Source organism: Anas platyrhynchos, chromosome 14, assembly GCF_047663525.1.
Source record: "Anas platyrhynchos isolate ZD024472 breed Pekin duck chromosome 14, IASCAAS_PekinDuck_T2T, whole genome shotgun sequence".
NCBI lineage: Eukaryota > Metazoa > Chordata > Aves > Anseriformes > Anatidae > Anas > Anas platyrhynchos.
The window spans coordinates 1,622,215-1,638,346 of NC_092600.1; the positions used below are offsets into that span (position 1 = coordinate 1,622,215).

Below are 16,132 nucleotides of genomic sequence, written 5' to 3' on the forward strand. Positions count from 1 at the left end.
CTTCCTGTGGGGCAGCCCACCTGCAGGCACTGCTCCAAACCCTCCCTTTTCCAAGCTCTCCCTTCTCCAAACCCTCCCTTTTCTGTGTGGTGCCAGGGATCAGAGGCCGGCCGGGTGTACAGGGTGGCACTGTCAGCAGGAGCAGAGCCAACGCAGTACAGGGAGCAAACGATTCATCAGGGTTTTCTTTTTCTTCTTTTTTTTTTTTTTTTAAATGACCCTGTGAGCTGGTTCCAAATAGGGCAGGTGGGGGTCTCTGCTCAAGCAGGGCGATGAAATACTGAAATGGAAACTTGTAGGCAAGGCTGCTCCCCTGTGCCTTGCCTTGTCAGTGACCCCTCTAAGCAGATCATCCTTCGTCTGGGGAAGCTCACCGGGGAGCTCACACATCAGTGTGGTCCTTACGCTCCCCGACAAGCAGCATTCGTGTCTCTGCCGGCTGGCTTAGGGAATTTGTTTCAACCAAATCAGCCTCGGGGACAGCTGGGACTTGTGGAGCTGTGGCAGGCAGGATGGGGGCTGAGCGGCACGGGTCAGGCTCTGCCTGCGGCTTCAGTGAGCCAGGAGCCGAGCTGCTGGGGCTGGTGCGGGGCTGTCCTCGGGCAGCAGGGGTGTCAGCCCCCTCCAATTCATCAGTGCCCTGTTAAGAGCTGGAAATGAGGGAGTGGGAATGAAGGTAAGGGTCTCCGGGGGGATTTCTTCGTGTCTTGGTGTTAGGAGAGCTGGTTGAGCCTCTTATGTGTCATATTTTAACACGGGGTTTAATGAAAATTGGAGAGGGAGGAATTGCAGGTGCGGAGAGGAAAAAAAGTGTCTGTGCTGCGCCGCTTTGTGCAGGCAGCTGCTGAACAGATCGCGCTTTGTGAGCATTGTGTCAGTGCTCGCTCTGTTCTGCGAGCCCTCGGATGCCACAGCAGTGTTTGGCCTTCTCTCTTCTTTTATTTTTTTTTAAACGTTTTGCTACGTTTTGCTTTGGATTAATTTTCATAATTTTAATTCATGCTTCTTTTTATGTTTTGTTTCTTTCAGTTAATCACACACAGACTTTCAGGCCAAGAGTGGACTTGGTGCTTTCATGTGTTAAGTTGCTTGAGTTCCCCACCTTGTGACCCTTCTCATAACATTGTGTGCGTGGACCAAAGTGAAAGAGAAAATGAGCATCTCCGGTGGTTGCAGTGTAACGACTTGCTGTTATCTGTGCAGAGTTATCAGTAGGTTCAAGGAAGTAACTTTACCATGTACATTTTTTTTAAACAAAGACAACTAATCCCTGAGGCAAGGTGCTTGGTTCTAAACCTAGCGACTGAGCAGCCGTGCATAAAATGACCGTAACTGTGTCTGAACTCAGCTTACCCAGCAGCTCAATGCTTGCTTTCTAGAGTTTTAATACTTTGTATTGGCTAAGGTGACTGCTTGAGCCCTTTCTCCCTCGTATGCCTTCCTCTGCACATGCATAGATGTGAGAAGTGGTATGAAGAGTGCTGAAACGTTTATTTTTCTAACAAAATCTGGATTTGAGTCAGTTTAGAATGGGCGAAAAACCCAGTGCTCAGAATTTCTGCCCTGGGAATCTTAGTCCAAGTAACCAACCCTTAATCCCATAATTATGTATTTTAAGTCCGAATTTCTCTAAATATTTTCTTCATCATTTATAATATATATATATATAGAGAGAGAGAGTGGTTAATAAACTCATGGGACAATGTTTTGAATTTTCTTTACTGCTAAAGTAGAACTTCTATATAGAAAGGATTTCCGTAAGGTGGTGGTTTTATGCTGTGGAACTACAGGCTTCATGCAGCTCTTCACGTGTCATTTACCAGCACATTTTACCGTTGTGTAAAAAACTAAGCAGTCATCTTTCCTTTTAGGTTGTTTAAAAATAAATAAATAAGAAAAGCCATAGACATGTTCCTAATCAGGAGAATCCCCCGATCACGATTTCTGCACCGTATTTATGCTGATAAGCTCCCTTCCTCCTAGAGGTGCTTCCCTTTACCCCCCTCCCATGCATAGAAATCCCAGCCTTGTTTTCCTGGGTAACTGAGCTTAGAGGAATAATTCGGATCAATATTATTTTATTCCACTCAAACCACTTTGTAATAAAGCAGGACAATAACCGAGGAGAGACTGACTAGCTCTGTTGTCATGGAAAAATAGTTGGACCCAATTCCATCAGGCAACAGAGTAAGAGAAAACAAATATTTTATATTAGCCCCCATGTAGTGTCTTCAGAGTTTAAAAAACACTGGCTGGCTAGGTGTTAGTTGTGAGTGCGTGCATTTTTTGGTTATTAATGGTAAAGGATTTCCCTTATTATTATTATATTTTCTTAAAGACTTGTCTGTAAGCGAAGCAGTTAGCACATTCCTTCCCTTGCAGGTGGGGGCATGGCCTCGCAGCCTTTGCAGGTCTGATGGAAGGCAGCATCCTGCTGGATGAGGTTCTTTAGCTTCCTTATCCCATTACAGCAGCTTTTTTTCCCCCAAATACATGCTCAGGTGTTAAGTTTTCACATGGACATTGGCCTCTTACATAGATGTACTGAAAACGACGCCAATGTTACTTGGTGCTTGTGTGCAAGAACCTCACGAGAACTTCACAGGTACCTGTGGGAACATACCTGCAAAGAGGAGAAGTTGTGTGCACTTCCTAGGAGTCTGCTGAAAGCTGAACGTGTAATTGATAAGGCTGTGCCTCTAAGTCAGATGGATTTTAAAGAGTAACTTTGAACTGTTCGGAGGGCTAACGTGCCCTTCTCTAAGGGAGCCGTGCGAGGGACGCAGCCCGTTGTTACGTACAGGAAGACAACGCTGGCTGACAATTGACTGAAATCCAATCATGTAACAAATTAGGGGCATGATTTTGATTATTACTGACGAGAGAAACTCTGGTGCACTAATTGCCTGAGTAAGCAGGGCTGGGTGGTTAACTGGTTGGTTAACTGCTGTGCTTCTCGAGGCCGATGCTACCGACGGCTGGAGGAAAGCTCCAACTGACACTAGTGTGTATGCAACCAGCTGCCTCACCACTGCTTGTCCAGTCGATATTTTTGTCCTGATCTCATGCTGCAGCCAACAAGATCTATGCAAATGACTTCTTTCTGCCCTGGCTCAACAGAGATCGATTCTTTTTTCCTAGAATAACAGATAGTTGAGAATAATGATGATAGCAATAAAAGAGTATAAACCTTCAAACCCATGGGCATTGTGGAGAAATTCCCAGCTGTTTCTGAAGAAGACATTCAGAATGTATGTAACAATATTTTAATTATTATTATTATTATATATACGTTGACTTTCCTTTGGGCTGGATGTTCCTATTTCTTGTAGTTATTTGTCGGCCTCGACTTCATCAGGGTCAATCAACTCTTCGGAGCAATCAACATCAAACTCTTCCCCACAGAACTCAGTTTTTTTATTCTCTAGGACTTGATTCTTCCTTCTTGACTGAGACAAGACTTGCATATGTGGTATGTAGGGTAGTTCTGTATCTTATTTTTATTTAACGAGCTACAAACACATTGTGATGCTAAGCTCCCTCCAGTCTGAAGATTTACCTCTTGTAGGCTAGAAGTGAAAGCAAAGCCTCTCAGAAGTGACTGAAGCTGTTCAGTTACACATCTTTCAGCCGTGTCACTCATTTATCTGTAAAAGGTTGGTATTAATGGGAAAACTGTCTCTTTTTTTTTGTCATTTAAACATTGACCATCATGTATATTGTCTGCTTTCTAATTTAAAATGTGTTTTTAGGGGCTTTAAGTTTTTGCAGGCTTCGTGTCTGATTGTGGTGAGCTCCCCGCAGGGTGCAGAAGGGGCGTTTAGCTCAGAGCAAGTCTGAAGAGCTCTGGGGCTGTGTCCCTGCGGGTTTAGCAGGCTTCTGACGCGCTGCATCCGTTTGCTTTGTCATTCTGAATGTGTTGGGGTTTTTTTTTGACTTTCAGTTCTTTCCACTCACTTTGTACTTTTTTTTTTTCTTTTATTAAATCTCACATGTATTTTGAGTTTTTGTGGTGTCATTTATTTAGCGGTGGATTTCCTGTGTTACCTAGTTGAAGTAACAATGCATAACAGTGCAAAGCTTACCCAGAACCCAGTGTATCTTCTGAATATTGGGAACACTCAAAAATAGAATTTACTTCTACATCATATGAAATGCAGAAAAGGACATCTGTAATTTGTGGAGGGATTCTAAGGCATTAATCCAAACTCCATCCCTGTTCAGGCAAAAGCTGCCTTAAAGCTCGTTAGTGCTTCTCTGTGGGATCTTGTGACTGAGAGGGGAGATTTACGGCAGTTCCACTGCTGAAACAATGCCCAAACAGCTGATTCAAGGGTAGGATGACAAAGGAGCAGAAATGGACAGTGGCAGTGTCTGAGTGGTACTTCCTCTTCATACAAACCAGAGCGGTGTGCTTTTTCTGGAAAAAATGCATCTTACCACGTTATTTTAGCCACATCACGGCCAAAAAAAGTGCACAGCTTCACTTCGGGTTTCTCTTTTCAGGGACTGCTGATGAAATTGTTGCTTGAAGCTCTGTTCTTGGTGTCAGCTCTGCGGGGCATTGCTCTCTGTGAAGCTGTGTTCAGTTTTCTGTGTGTCTTTGGGTTTTATTCGCTACTGGGCTGAGGGCAGTGCTGCACCTGGGACAAAACCAAAAAGCGGAGCTTGGCTGATGCACGGTGTTGCTGAAGTGGTGTTTCCGACTGAAGCTTTTTCTGCACCCCAGATTTCAGGAACTAAACCAAGTCGGTGCTGCTGGCTGCTTCCGAAATTGCTGTAGAAACATGAATACGTACCGTGCTGCAGCAGGGACTGGTTCGTGTCAGAGCCCTGTGCTTTCTGCATCTAACATGCAGCTTGCTGAAAGGGCAGTGGGCAGTCTGCTCCCTCTGTGCAGCCTGTTTGCATCCCGCTGTTGTATAGGGCCGGGCTGCTCACACCAGCACCAGGCCCCGTGCTTGTACCTGCAGGGCGCTGACCAGGAGCGGAGCTGGGGCTGTGTTAGGGTCGTGTCACTTGGGTCTCTTGAGCTGTTGAAGGATGAGCCTGAAATGGGGACTCTGCAGCTGATGCCGACTGGTTTGTATGAAACATTTCACAAACTTACCCATCCCAGTACTTCTTAAAGGAAAACCTTCTAGGAGGCCAGAGAAGAGGTGCATAGGATGGGGCATCTCAGGTGCTGTGTCGGCAGCCTGCCCTCGTTAAAAGTTCAAACCAGTCCCAAACACAACCTCAGCAGCCATGGGAGCTTCTCCAGGTTGTGGTGGTTTCAGTCCCACCATCTCCTGCGTACCCGGCCCTGCACGCTCCCAGGCGGCTGCGTGAGGTTTGTACTTTGACCTGTTCGTGCTGTCTCTGCCTCCTGTAAATAACTGAAACTTAAACATTGATTCTCTTTTGTTCTTTCTGTAGCTTTTTTAGTCTTCCCACTGCGTGCTCCATAACAACAGGAAGACATGTTAATTAGAAGATTTATTAAGGCCAAAACATCTCATGCAGAAGAAATTAATTGGTGCTTTCACCTTTAAGCTTGCCTTATATTGCACAGAAGAGATTATATAGCAAGGACTAAGATGCTCTGTGTCTTCTGATTGGGAAAAGTTTGCTTGATCAGGTTTCTTGATCAAGGCAAAATCTGAGGTACTTGCCAAAAGATAAATTACTAATTAAGGCTGATGCATGGCTTGCACTGAAACCAAAACACTAATCTCGGGGTGAGAGCCTGGACGAGGCACTTAACACTGTGACTAAACTTCCCAAGGGAAGGGGAACGAGGTCGGGTTAGTCCGAGACAAGTTTTCAGCTTGCTGCTTGAGCTGCCACTGTAATGGGATTTTCATTCGTTCCTCTCCTCGGTCTGGTTTTGGGCCGTAACCTGAGAACCTCCTAACGCCCTTAACGCTTCAGCCGGGCTCTGGTGTTCCTTAGCAATAACTCTTCCGTGTAGCTTTTTTTCCTGTAGACTTACAGGCTTTACAACCTAAATCCCCAAGCCTCAATTTGTTCAGTTTTCCTAGGGCTGTAACCCATGTGCCTCACAATTAACCCCTCTCCAAAGCCCCCTGTGCCCTTGGCCTTACTTCGGTTACCGGCGCTCCTGCCTGGCCAGCCCGGACTCCTGCAGCTCCTGCTGGGACGTGCTGGGTAAGAGCAGAAACATCCTAAAGGACAACTAAATAATTCGGTAACAGAGGGGAAATGCTTTAAAGCTGGAGTCTCGGCATTCCAGGCTTTATGTTCTGCATTTATAGCAGACCGACTTCCCCTTACATAAATAACTTGTTTAAAAAAAGCTCTTGGTGTTTGTGTCCCAGGCTAACTTCTCAAAGGAACAGGGCAAGGCCCTAGTTTACCTTCATTTTAAACAAACCTGTAAATGAATCTCAGGAATGACCTGCTTGTACCAAAGTTGGGTTTAATAAAAATAGAACTGACATGTTTAACAAACATCTGTTAAACGCGTTTTGTACGCTAATTATATTCACTGGAAGAACACAGTGCTTTGTCCAAATTCACAATCCTCGCGGTCGTTCCAGCTTCCCTCTGTTAACCCCCTTGTCCCGTGTGTGCTGGATGTGCTCGTACTGCCAGCAGCCCCCTGTGCCACGGCTGGAGGTAACGGCCGAGCCCACGGGGCATCTCTGAATTCTGGAAAGAAAATCACCCAAGTCTGTTGTTAGGCACACTTGAAATCTTCAGCTGCTCCCCTGATCTGCACCATGCAAGTTTTTGCGTTGCGTTTTCTTTTCATTTTTTTAAAAAAATCTTTTTTCAAACTCACAGCAGAGAGAGGCCATCCCTGCTGCCCACAGCTCCTCTGAAGGGCAAGGAAAGGCGTTCATGCCTGGCACAGGTGGGAAGGAGCCAGCACAGCGCTGTGTCCACCTCACTCTGGGAGCTGCTGGGGCCTCTGCAGTCATAGTGAGGTTGCTTTAGGTTCGTTTTCTCCCTGGTGGTGATCGCTGCAGGGTGATGGTAGGCGAGGGGAAGAGATCCTCCTGTAGCTTGCCGTGTTTCCAAAACGCAGAGCCCAGGCAGGCAGCTGGGCTGTGCTCACACCCCAGGGAGGGGGGAGAAAACAGCCCTTCTGCCAGGTCAAGGGAATTCACCCTAAGAGCTCTTTGGAAGTGCTGTGTAAATGTTCTCTTGTTTACAAGGACTGAGCATTCCCCAAACAAACCCCACAAAACTGGCCCTCAGCACATCGGGTGTTTGTCAGCCGTGCTGGCTGAATCCAGTGTGTTCTGCCAGAATGGGGCAGCAGAATGACTGCGGGGCCGTGGGGGGAGCCCAGCTGCAGGTAACACAAGCCTGGGGGAGGGAACGACCTGTGGCTGTGATGTGCACGCAACGGCAATCCGAGCAGACAGGCAGAGACAGGAGATAGTCACGGTCTGTGAAACAGCTGGCCAAAATGCTCCTTCTGTTCTGTTGGTTCCTTTATCCTAACTCAGCACTGGGAGAGGTGTGGGCAGGCCCTGTGCTACCAGAGAGAAGCAGCCTCCAGCTGCACTGCTCCCAGTCCAGTTTGTCATCCTGCACCCCAACTGGGAACACAGGACTGTGCTGGGCCTCTCAGCATGGGCTTCAGCTTTTTAGATTGAACTCCCCATTAACGTGCACTCTGGAATGTGGCTCAGATGGCACTGTGGGGGTTTTGAAGAGCAGTTCTGTTGGTTTGTAAGGTGTTATCCAGCATATGGGTGAGAAACTACGTATGTAGGCTCAAAGCTGGGGTGAAAAACAGATAGGAGCTGTTGTGGTATGAAGGTAGAGCACGTTGATTACTGCGTGCAGAATTTTTCTGCTACTATTTCCATTGGTTAATGCAGCTGGTGAAGATGCTTGAGATAAGGTAGAAAAAGGGATGGGAGGAAAAGCAGAACTAGAGACGGGAAGCAGACATGCAGCCCAGCTTCCTGCAGGGGCTGCTGAGGGCATTGCCTTTTTGCTGGCCTCTTCACGGAGCACGCCGAGAACACGCAGACCAAGATTATATTTTATTTAAAGTAAACTACAAAAGGCAACTTGCCTCCTTCAGAAAGTCGGGCAGTCAAGTCACAGTTTGATAGAAAAGGAAGGTGCCACACCGCGGGAGGAAAGAGCCCTACCACAGAGAGAAAAACCTTCCCTGTGGGATTTGGTAGGATTAATAAATAACGCATCACAAGCACGCCACTGCCCAGCTCCCAGCTGCAGGACACCTTGTAAACGGGTCAGGTGTGGGGAGGAGTGCTGAGCCCTGCTCCTGGGGCATCCCCCGGCACTCAGTGTGGTAGCTTTGACTTGCTTGGGCACTGCTTCCTTTGCGGTTTCAGAAGAAAAGCTTGACTTTCTCCCTGCACAAATACGAGGCTGATTCTTTCCTCAGTACCAGCTCTGGCAAAATCTCAATGTAAGACTTTGGAAAGCTTTATCTGTTATCAGAGCTGCTCAGGATGCCACGCCTGCAAAGCTCGCAGTCCGGGACTTTCTCTCCTACCAGGTAAGAAGATGAGCCAAGGAAGGAAGGCCAGGAAATTTCTTGCTGCACTGGTGAGCGCTGCTGCCAAGCAGTGTAAGGATTTCCTTGCTCCTTTCTTACCCTTGCTCCCCATTTATTTATCCAGTATCACTGAGACACCTGCTCAGCACGTAGCCTGTGCTGGGCTCCATGAAAGCCTTTCCTGCTCTGCGACAGACTTGCAGGTATTGTTACTCATACAGTACTGTCTGGGTTTTAACTTCTAACTAGTACAACTAGCACCTGAAAATGCTGGCCCTGGTGTTTAAAACACCTTTAAAAAAAAAACAAAAAACAACAAACGTATTTTGAAGGAACGTGTAAGGCCATTTTTAAAAGTGCAAGAGAAGCTTGAACTGACCTTTGTAGATTGTAAAACTGCTTTGCTATAGCGATTAACAGTTAACAAAAACTATGCTGGTAGTGGTAAGGAATTAGTTGAAGGCATTTTCCATTGTCCAGTCTGGTAAGACAGGAAAAAAAAAACAGCCTGGATGGCACAAGCTGGGCAGTGCTGTCTGCAGCCAAGAATTGATCTCCCACAGCTCCCAGGAACTTGGAGGGGGCCTTTAACGGCTCACCCAGGAAGGAGCACGGATCTCAGAACCCTTGGATTCAGGGTAAGGACTTAAAAAATAAAAAATTAAATGGCTTGGCTCACAGCCTTTTCACTGTTAAATCAAAACCTTGGTCCTACCTGAGGACTGCTCTTACAGAGCCAGCAGTGGGAGCTCCCCCTTCCTTGAAAGCAGCTCCTGTTTGGCTCTGCCATGGGCAAGTCACGTTAGCTCCAATAAGAATGATGGAGTGTGCTGGAAGAAATAAATGTCTCATCTCTCACACTTAATCACAGCAATCTTAAAAAATAAACTGAGGCATGCGGTGCTCTCTGGTGTAGCTCATAGCCTTCTGCCAAGCTGATCCCTGAGTTGTGGGATTGTGACCGATCCCTCCCCTCCCCAGCTTTCTGTATTTACATGATGTTAAAAAATGAGGGGTAGCAAACACTGCTAGAAAATGCATAAATAGGAAAATAACACCGTTTTGTCGTTATCCTCTGAAGGACACAGGAGTGCTCTTACTCTGTTGTGTCTGTTGGTCTGTTTGCTGGGACCTACTGGTCCCACAGGCGCTGCTTCCAAGGCAGGACAGTCTCCACTAGTCCCTTTCAGGTGCCTGTAGGGGAGGACAGGGGGAGCTTCCTTCTCCAGGCCTCAGCTGAGGGCAGAAGCCGCCCACGTGCCCCCTCCCACCATCCGCTCCCCCATCCTCACTGTACAGCTGGCTGAATCCATCATAGTATTCATCTGTCTCCATGGCGTCATCAGGAATTTGGGCTGGAGTAGATGTGAAAGCTGCTGGAACTGGCTGCCTTACAGCCACCTTCAACCTTGCCTGCTGGGAATGTTTCAATCCAGAAGGGTAAGGGTAGGCTAAGCTTGCCTCGGGATGGCCCTGGATGGCTTGAGTGACGGGATAAAAAATATAAATGGTGTTGGATGGCTGCAAACGTGTTAGCTCTCGATCCACGAACTCTTTGCAGTGGATGAATTCAGTACTGGTAACCTGTAAAGACAGATTTTTTTTGGTAAGTTCATCATAAATTATTTTCTACTCTGGCCACTGTTTCTGTGCCTGTAATTAGGAGGAGGGCAGGGACAGGCTGTATTGGACACCTCAACAGATGCACGTAAGCAATATGCATACTGAGCCTGATGCAAAACATTTAACCAGGAGCTCCTGAACCTCTACACAACAGGTGGGTGAGTGCTCCCTCTAGTTAGGAGGCTGTGAGGTCCAGCAGGGACAGCAGACGGCTACTTATTTCAAAGTGACAAAATGAGTTGATGGTAAGCTGCCGACCTGGAACATTTGCCTTCTAAGCCTACCCTCTTAAAAAGCAGGTGTTCTAGGAAGCTGGAGAAAAGTTTCAAAAAAAACAGAGCTTGCCCTTTGTATGTATCATTAGAAGCTACATTGGTTAGATTTTAAAAGCAAGGTAACTGCTTTTAGAAGTTCTCACCATCTTCAGTGGGAAGCTGAGGACACAGCGCGTGGGCAGCTTGTAGGAGCTTTCAGCCCCTCCCAGGATGGGAGAATCTCCTTGGCCAGGAAGCAGGGAGCTATCTGGGGCCGAGCTCTTTTGGAAACCTCCTCTCCCTGCCAAAGGGAAGGCCCCAGCCCTTAACGGTTTCATTCCTTCTTGTGTTGGCACTAGCAAAGCCAGAACATGGACACAGGCTTCTCAGAAATCTGCTGAAGTGCAATGTGGGTGGTAAACACGCCTGCACTTTATTTATTTATTTATTTATTGGTGGCCTGGCATTGAGAGTTGCAACCAAAGGCCATTTTGATTCCTACCTGTGCTTTCTTTAGCAGATCAGTAATAACAGGAAACCAGTCAGGAGTCAGCCTCTCCAGCTCTAAGGTGATGATCACCAAGGCCAATGTGGAGCCCTTAAACTGCACTAGTTGGTGGCACGCCATACAGTGCTGTAGCTGTTTGGTCAAGAACGCAACGTGGCGGGAAGGATTCGTCTGAGGCTGCCCATTTAGTAGATGGGGCCAGTTGGACATCACCATGGCATGGAACTGGAGAGAAGAAAAAAAAATATATATATATATAAAAAAAAAGCAGAGGTCAGTGAACTTTGTATGTTTTCGTATGTTACCGACCAAACGTACAGACTAATTTCATCTCGTATCAGGAATCCAAGAGGGTTTCCCCCCATCCCCACCCTTTTTTTTTTTTTTTTTTGTGTTTTGTGTTTGTACTTGCCAACCACTGAACTGTTTTTGAGCTTATAATGAATGTAAAAGGTCTGTGTTTCCTAACAATTTCTGAAGTTTCTATGTTATCCAGATTGCTATCTTGGAGATTCAGTTCAGACCAGCAGATATGAGTAGAGTAAAACCAATAACAAACAATGTACTCTGAATTTACTGAGGAAACAAGCACCTAAGAAAGGCAGTTTTTACAATCAGCAGCCTAAGATGGCTTAATATTTGCACATAACCTTATAAAAGGGATCCAGGATGTTTGTATGACATGATTTTTGCCTTACTAGCACATGATCGTTTCTTGAAGACAAAGTTTAATCGTTTCTATCAAATATTTAGTAACTGCAATGTGAACTAAGTGCCAGATTGGGGTGGTGTAATTGCGTAAAACAAGGGTGAGTTATCAGTGGGATGAAAAGGGAAATGGTTTAAGAAAAACCTGTGTGTGAAATGTAGCAAAACTGACAGCTTTCTATGTACAGTATTAATAGAACGGAAATAGTTAGAAATATTTTTGCAGTGTGTATTTAAAAAAAAATAAAAATGGCGTATAGTTGTGCTTTATGAGAATCTTTTTAATGTCCATTTTAGTTGTCCTTTAAAGATGGGAGTAAATTTTTTGAGCAAAATGAGAGGTTTTAAATAGCAGTTAATTTAAAAAAATAATAAATCATTGTAGCATTTGTCAAAAGGCTTGCAGGTAGCTAAGAGCTGGCAGTTTGCAAAGCGTCGTGGGAAGGATGTGTGGGTGTGTACGTGCGTGCATCCGTGTTTTCTAGTATTATTTGATAAGCTGTTTCTTTAAACAAAAAAAAAGCAAAACTTAGTGCTTACAATGTTTAAGAAATCCATTGGTGTTGCCGTGTAAAGATCCCAGTGAAGCTTATCTAGTATAATTCTTTCCATTCTCAAGATCTCAGCTGGAGAGCGTTTACAACCACTCTGCACTGCGAGCATCTTCACCGATGGTATTACCTGTAAAAAAAATAAAAATAAAGAAGGCACCTTCCTACACAGTGCTGTGTGCATTTCTCTGTGTTGTGAAGGGCTCTAACAACTCTGTACCCGTCCCAAAGTGCTACGCAGACCCCTCGTTCAGGAGAGCACTCTCCTGAGGTATCTCACAATAAATGAGGACCGGTCTCGTTAGCTTTGCTCCCCTGACAATCTAGGAGGAGGCTTCCTGTTTTACAGAGCCTTTTGTAGTTGTCTGGTTTCCTGTGGTCATTGACTCAGCTTCTCCTTTTTAGCTGAGGGGAAACGAATAACCTCGCCACAATACATCTTAGAAAGGCTACGATAAGCATTTCGCTACAGCAGAGGATATTTGAGGAGAAGCGCATCTGACTCCAGTGCCTAGGCTTTCTGTTCTTTTGCGAAACAGAATGAAGGGAAGAGGAGAAATACTCTGAAATGCTGTTCAAGGTCTGTTTGGTTCATGTTTGTAATTGTCTGAAGAAGCCTATCAGTCTGTTTCTGCCGTGAGAGATTTTAGCTAGATGCACTGGGTGATTATCCCTTGTAAGCTCACACTTCCATGGGTATTTGCTGATTTTTTGTGCTCACCATGAAGTGCAGACCTGAGTCATTTCCTCACCAAGTTCAGTACCTAGTTTTGACTCCAAGCAAACTCATCCATTTTAAACTTCCTCTGAAGAACCCCTGCTCTGTCTCGCCTACCCTACCCTCCCAGGACCTATCACAGGAGAATTACAGCACTTTGATGTTGTGCACACAGAGCTGTGCATGTACATGTGTGTCTCGACTGTCCCCCCAGACCAAGTTTTACTGCAAGCTGTGGAGTCTGATGAGGAGAGGAGAGGTTTAAGTGCAGGAGGGAAATGCATCCATTACATAAGCAAATATAAGCCCTTCATCCATAAAGGTCACAGCTCTTCCACGCGCTGGTGAAAAAGGACTGAAAATGTTACTGCCACCCCTTAATGCCTACTCAGGGTAAACAAATTCAGACTTCCTCGTTACGTCCAAGTCGTCCAAAGACCTGGAAACACAAATAACTTGAACAAAAGAAATGAGTTTAGAGAATTTAAAATTATAAACATACAGACCTCATCTTCTTCATTGGTTTTTGCTGCAAGGACAAGGCAGGAAATTGCTATGCACTGAAGATATTTTAATTGGGCCTGAAGGGAGAAAAAGAAAACACTGGGTAAAGAAATAATAGTCTTGGGAGGAATAATTGTCATTCAACTACAGACGCACAAGCTTCAAATTGTCATTTAAGTTACAGCTGTTTCTGAATTAGTTTAGCTGCAGTAAGATTCATTTGAAGCCAAAAATAGATCAGGGAAATCCAAAGTGAAACAAAATAAATCCTCTTCGTGGTGCCATTTTTATGCACGTATCCCATGATTTTAGATGATGCTATGCAACAGTGTTTACAATGCAGTGCTCCTCCTCTTAACAAAGATATTCATATGCTTGTGTCACGTGCCAGTATAGATCTGACCAGAACTAAGAGCTGCAAGGGTCAGTTCAACTCCTAACTTTGCTGTTGCTTGAACTGTGGAAAAAGTTGGCCCCAGAGTTGGTTATATGATGGTTATATTCATGATACCTGAGTTCTTTACACTTATGGCAGCATTTGGACTGCAGGGCACACAATCTTCTACTGAGGACTGTGAATCAGCAAACCTCGGCAAACACTCGTGTTTGTACATATGCCTAAAAGCATCCCCCTGAAAACCCTGACTGCTCCCTAAATCTGCTGCCAAACACAGCACTCCCTACATTTGCAATCAGCAATCTAACCAGACAAAAAGCTGACAGAGTCTCTACCTTTACTGATGCCAGTAACCGGTTAAGGATGCTGATAGCTAAGGCGAATGTTTCAGGGTAGAACTGGAACTGCGAGCTGATTTCTGCAATCCAGAGAACTGTTTTCTCGTAACATGACGGAGAGATATCTGTACCCTGAGGGGAAGAAAAAGTTAGAAATAAAAAAGGCAGTTAGTGCTTTGATGATTTTGTTAACATATCTCCAAAGGAAGACTCGAATCATTCTAAGTGCCCTAATTAACATTTCAGATGTCTCCAGGCTTGCAATGAAGAAAGTCGCCCTCTGTGTCTGCAGAGCAAGGGAAAGGGCAAACATTGGTGCAATTTAAAGCACTGCTACACCTTGCCCAGCCAGCCAGGCTCTAGCTGCACTTCCAGGCACTTCGTACTGGAATTTTACTGGAGGGCTGGATGGGGCAGCACACAGCTCTGCCCTTGCACAACACCTCTGAACCTCCAAGCCCAGCTCCGATGAATAAGGTGCTGAGTGTGCTCATTATTTCCCTCTCCAGAGAACGCTGAAGCCCCTGCTGCAGCACAGCTTGTGTTCAAACACCCTCAACGGGGAGAAAGGCGTGAGTCAGGGGCAGGTTCTGATTTACTCTTACAGATTTTTTAACAGCCCTTGAATTTGCTCAGCCTTGGGATCACAGAGATCAAGGTCATGAGAGAATACCTTCAGGGTGAGGTGGTGGAAAACCGGCACTTTCCAAATCCTAGTCTCTCTGGCTAAGGCACTTTCCAGGAAGCAGGCAAGTCTTGAGCTCTCTGGAGGTCCAGGGCACTTCATAGCAACTCTTTGAGCCAGTTTCCCAGGCGGGAGCCGCTGTCAAAACCAAGAGAAGGATTATGAAGCGATATCCCAGCTCCTTGTGATAGGTGATTTCCTCTCAAGATGCTCGTCCAGTGCTGAGAACGAGACAGGAGCAGCCGTACAACTTCTTTGTTTGCTGATAAGCAAAGAACAGTTCTGGCACGCATTTTCCCAGGGGGAAGCTGATGATGGAAGAAAACGTGTCAGACAGCTAAACACTGCAGGCTCGCTTTCTGACTCTTGTGCTCTGTAAAAGCTCCCTTGAGCCACCCCGGAACGAGCAGTACGTATCGCTGCGCTCACTGCCCCGTACAGCTCTCCCTTTGCAGAGTTAAGTTGCAACCTGTTAGCTGCAGATCCCGAATTTCTGGCAAACAGAGGCCTATTGTTTCCAAAAAAAGCATCCGAGATGATTGTTCTTCAGATTTTTTTTTTTATTTCTTAATTAACAGTTTAAAAGCAATCTAATCTTTCTCTGTTACAGCTGAAGACACACAGCAGCTTTGGGCACACCACTCTCCAGACTCTGTATGTAATAAATGTGAAGAAAACTACTATTTAAAAGATAAACAGTGAGGTTGTCTCAGCCTGAAACAGCGCTTTAATGCCTACCTCATATCCCAGTTTTAAACAGTGTAAAAAAAAAGGGGGAAACAACAAAAAAAGACGTTAGTAGGTCTGCGATTTCTGCTGCTCTCTGCCAGCAGAGCGGCGGAGGAGGGCTTCCACAGCAGCGCTTGGGGGACCCTCGGGCTGATATTGCTCCGATAATTTCTCCGCTAATTTCTCGTTATCCCTGGAGTTCCGTGGAGCTCCCCGCTCTGTCAGGGACGCCCCGGAGCCCGCCCCGTCCTCCCAGCGCCCCCACCCCCCGCTGAGGCAGCGCGGCCCCCGCCGCCCTCCTTACCCGCCCGGCTGGGCCGCGCCGCGGGGGGGGGGGGGGCTCCGTGCGCGGCGGGGCATCGGGCCGCCCGCGGGGCCCCGCCGCCGCCCCAGCAGCTCCGCGGGGCTCCGCGGGGCTCGGCCGGGCCCCGGGCACCGGGCGGGGCCGCTCCGCCCCGCACCGCCCCCGGGCTCGGCGGCTGCGCGCGGCCCCGGCCCGGCCCCACCGGGCCCTGAGGCGGAGCCGGGAGTAGGCCGCGCCTCGCCCCGGCCTAGGCCCCGCGGTTGCCATGGCAACGCGCCCGCCCGCCCTTCCGATTGGCTGCGGGGCGGGGAGGGGCGGGACT

The 16,132-nt window shown here is 46.8% G+C and overlaps 1 protein-coding gene across 6 annotated transcripts in view; it reads left to right on the forward strand.

The window, feature by feature from the left end:
* SEPTIN8 (septin 8) overlaps nucleotides 1–12,306 on the forward strand; it is a 37,550-nt gene extending 25,244 nt beyond the window's left edge. For 3 of the 6 annotated variants that reach the window (XM_038186387.2, XM_072023154.1, XM_072023155.1), the window contains exon 10: nucleotides 1,030–4,003. In XM_038186387.2, coding sequence (XP_038042315.1) covers nucleotides 1,030–1,033 — 4 coding nt within the window. In that variant the 3' untranslated portion in view covers nucleotides 1,034–4,003. Of the gene's footprint in view, nucleotides 1–1,029; nucleotides 4,004–5,418; nucleotides 7,079–10,885 lie in introns of those variants that run through there. The other 3 variants (XM_027468063.3, XM_038186385.2, XM_038186386.2) reach the window with 2 other exon arrangements.
* Nucleotides 12,307–16,132: the final 3,826 nt, after the last annotated feature.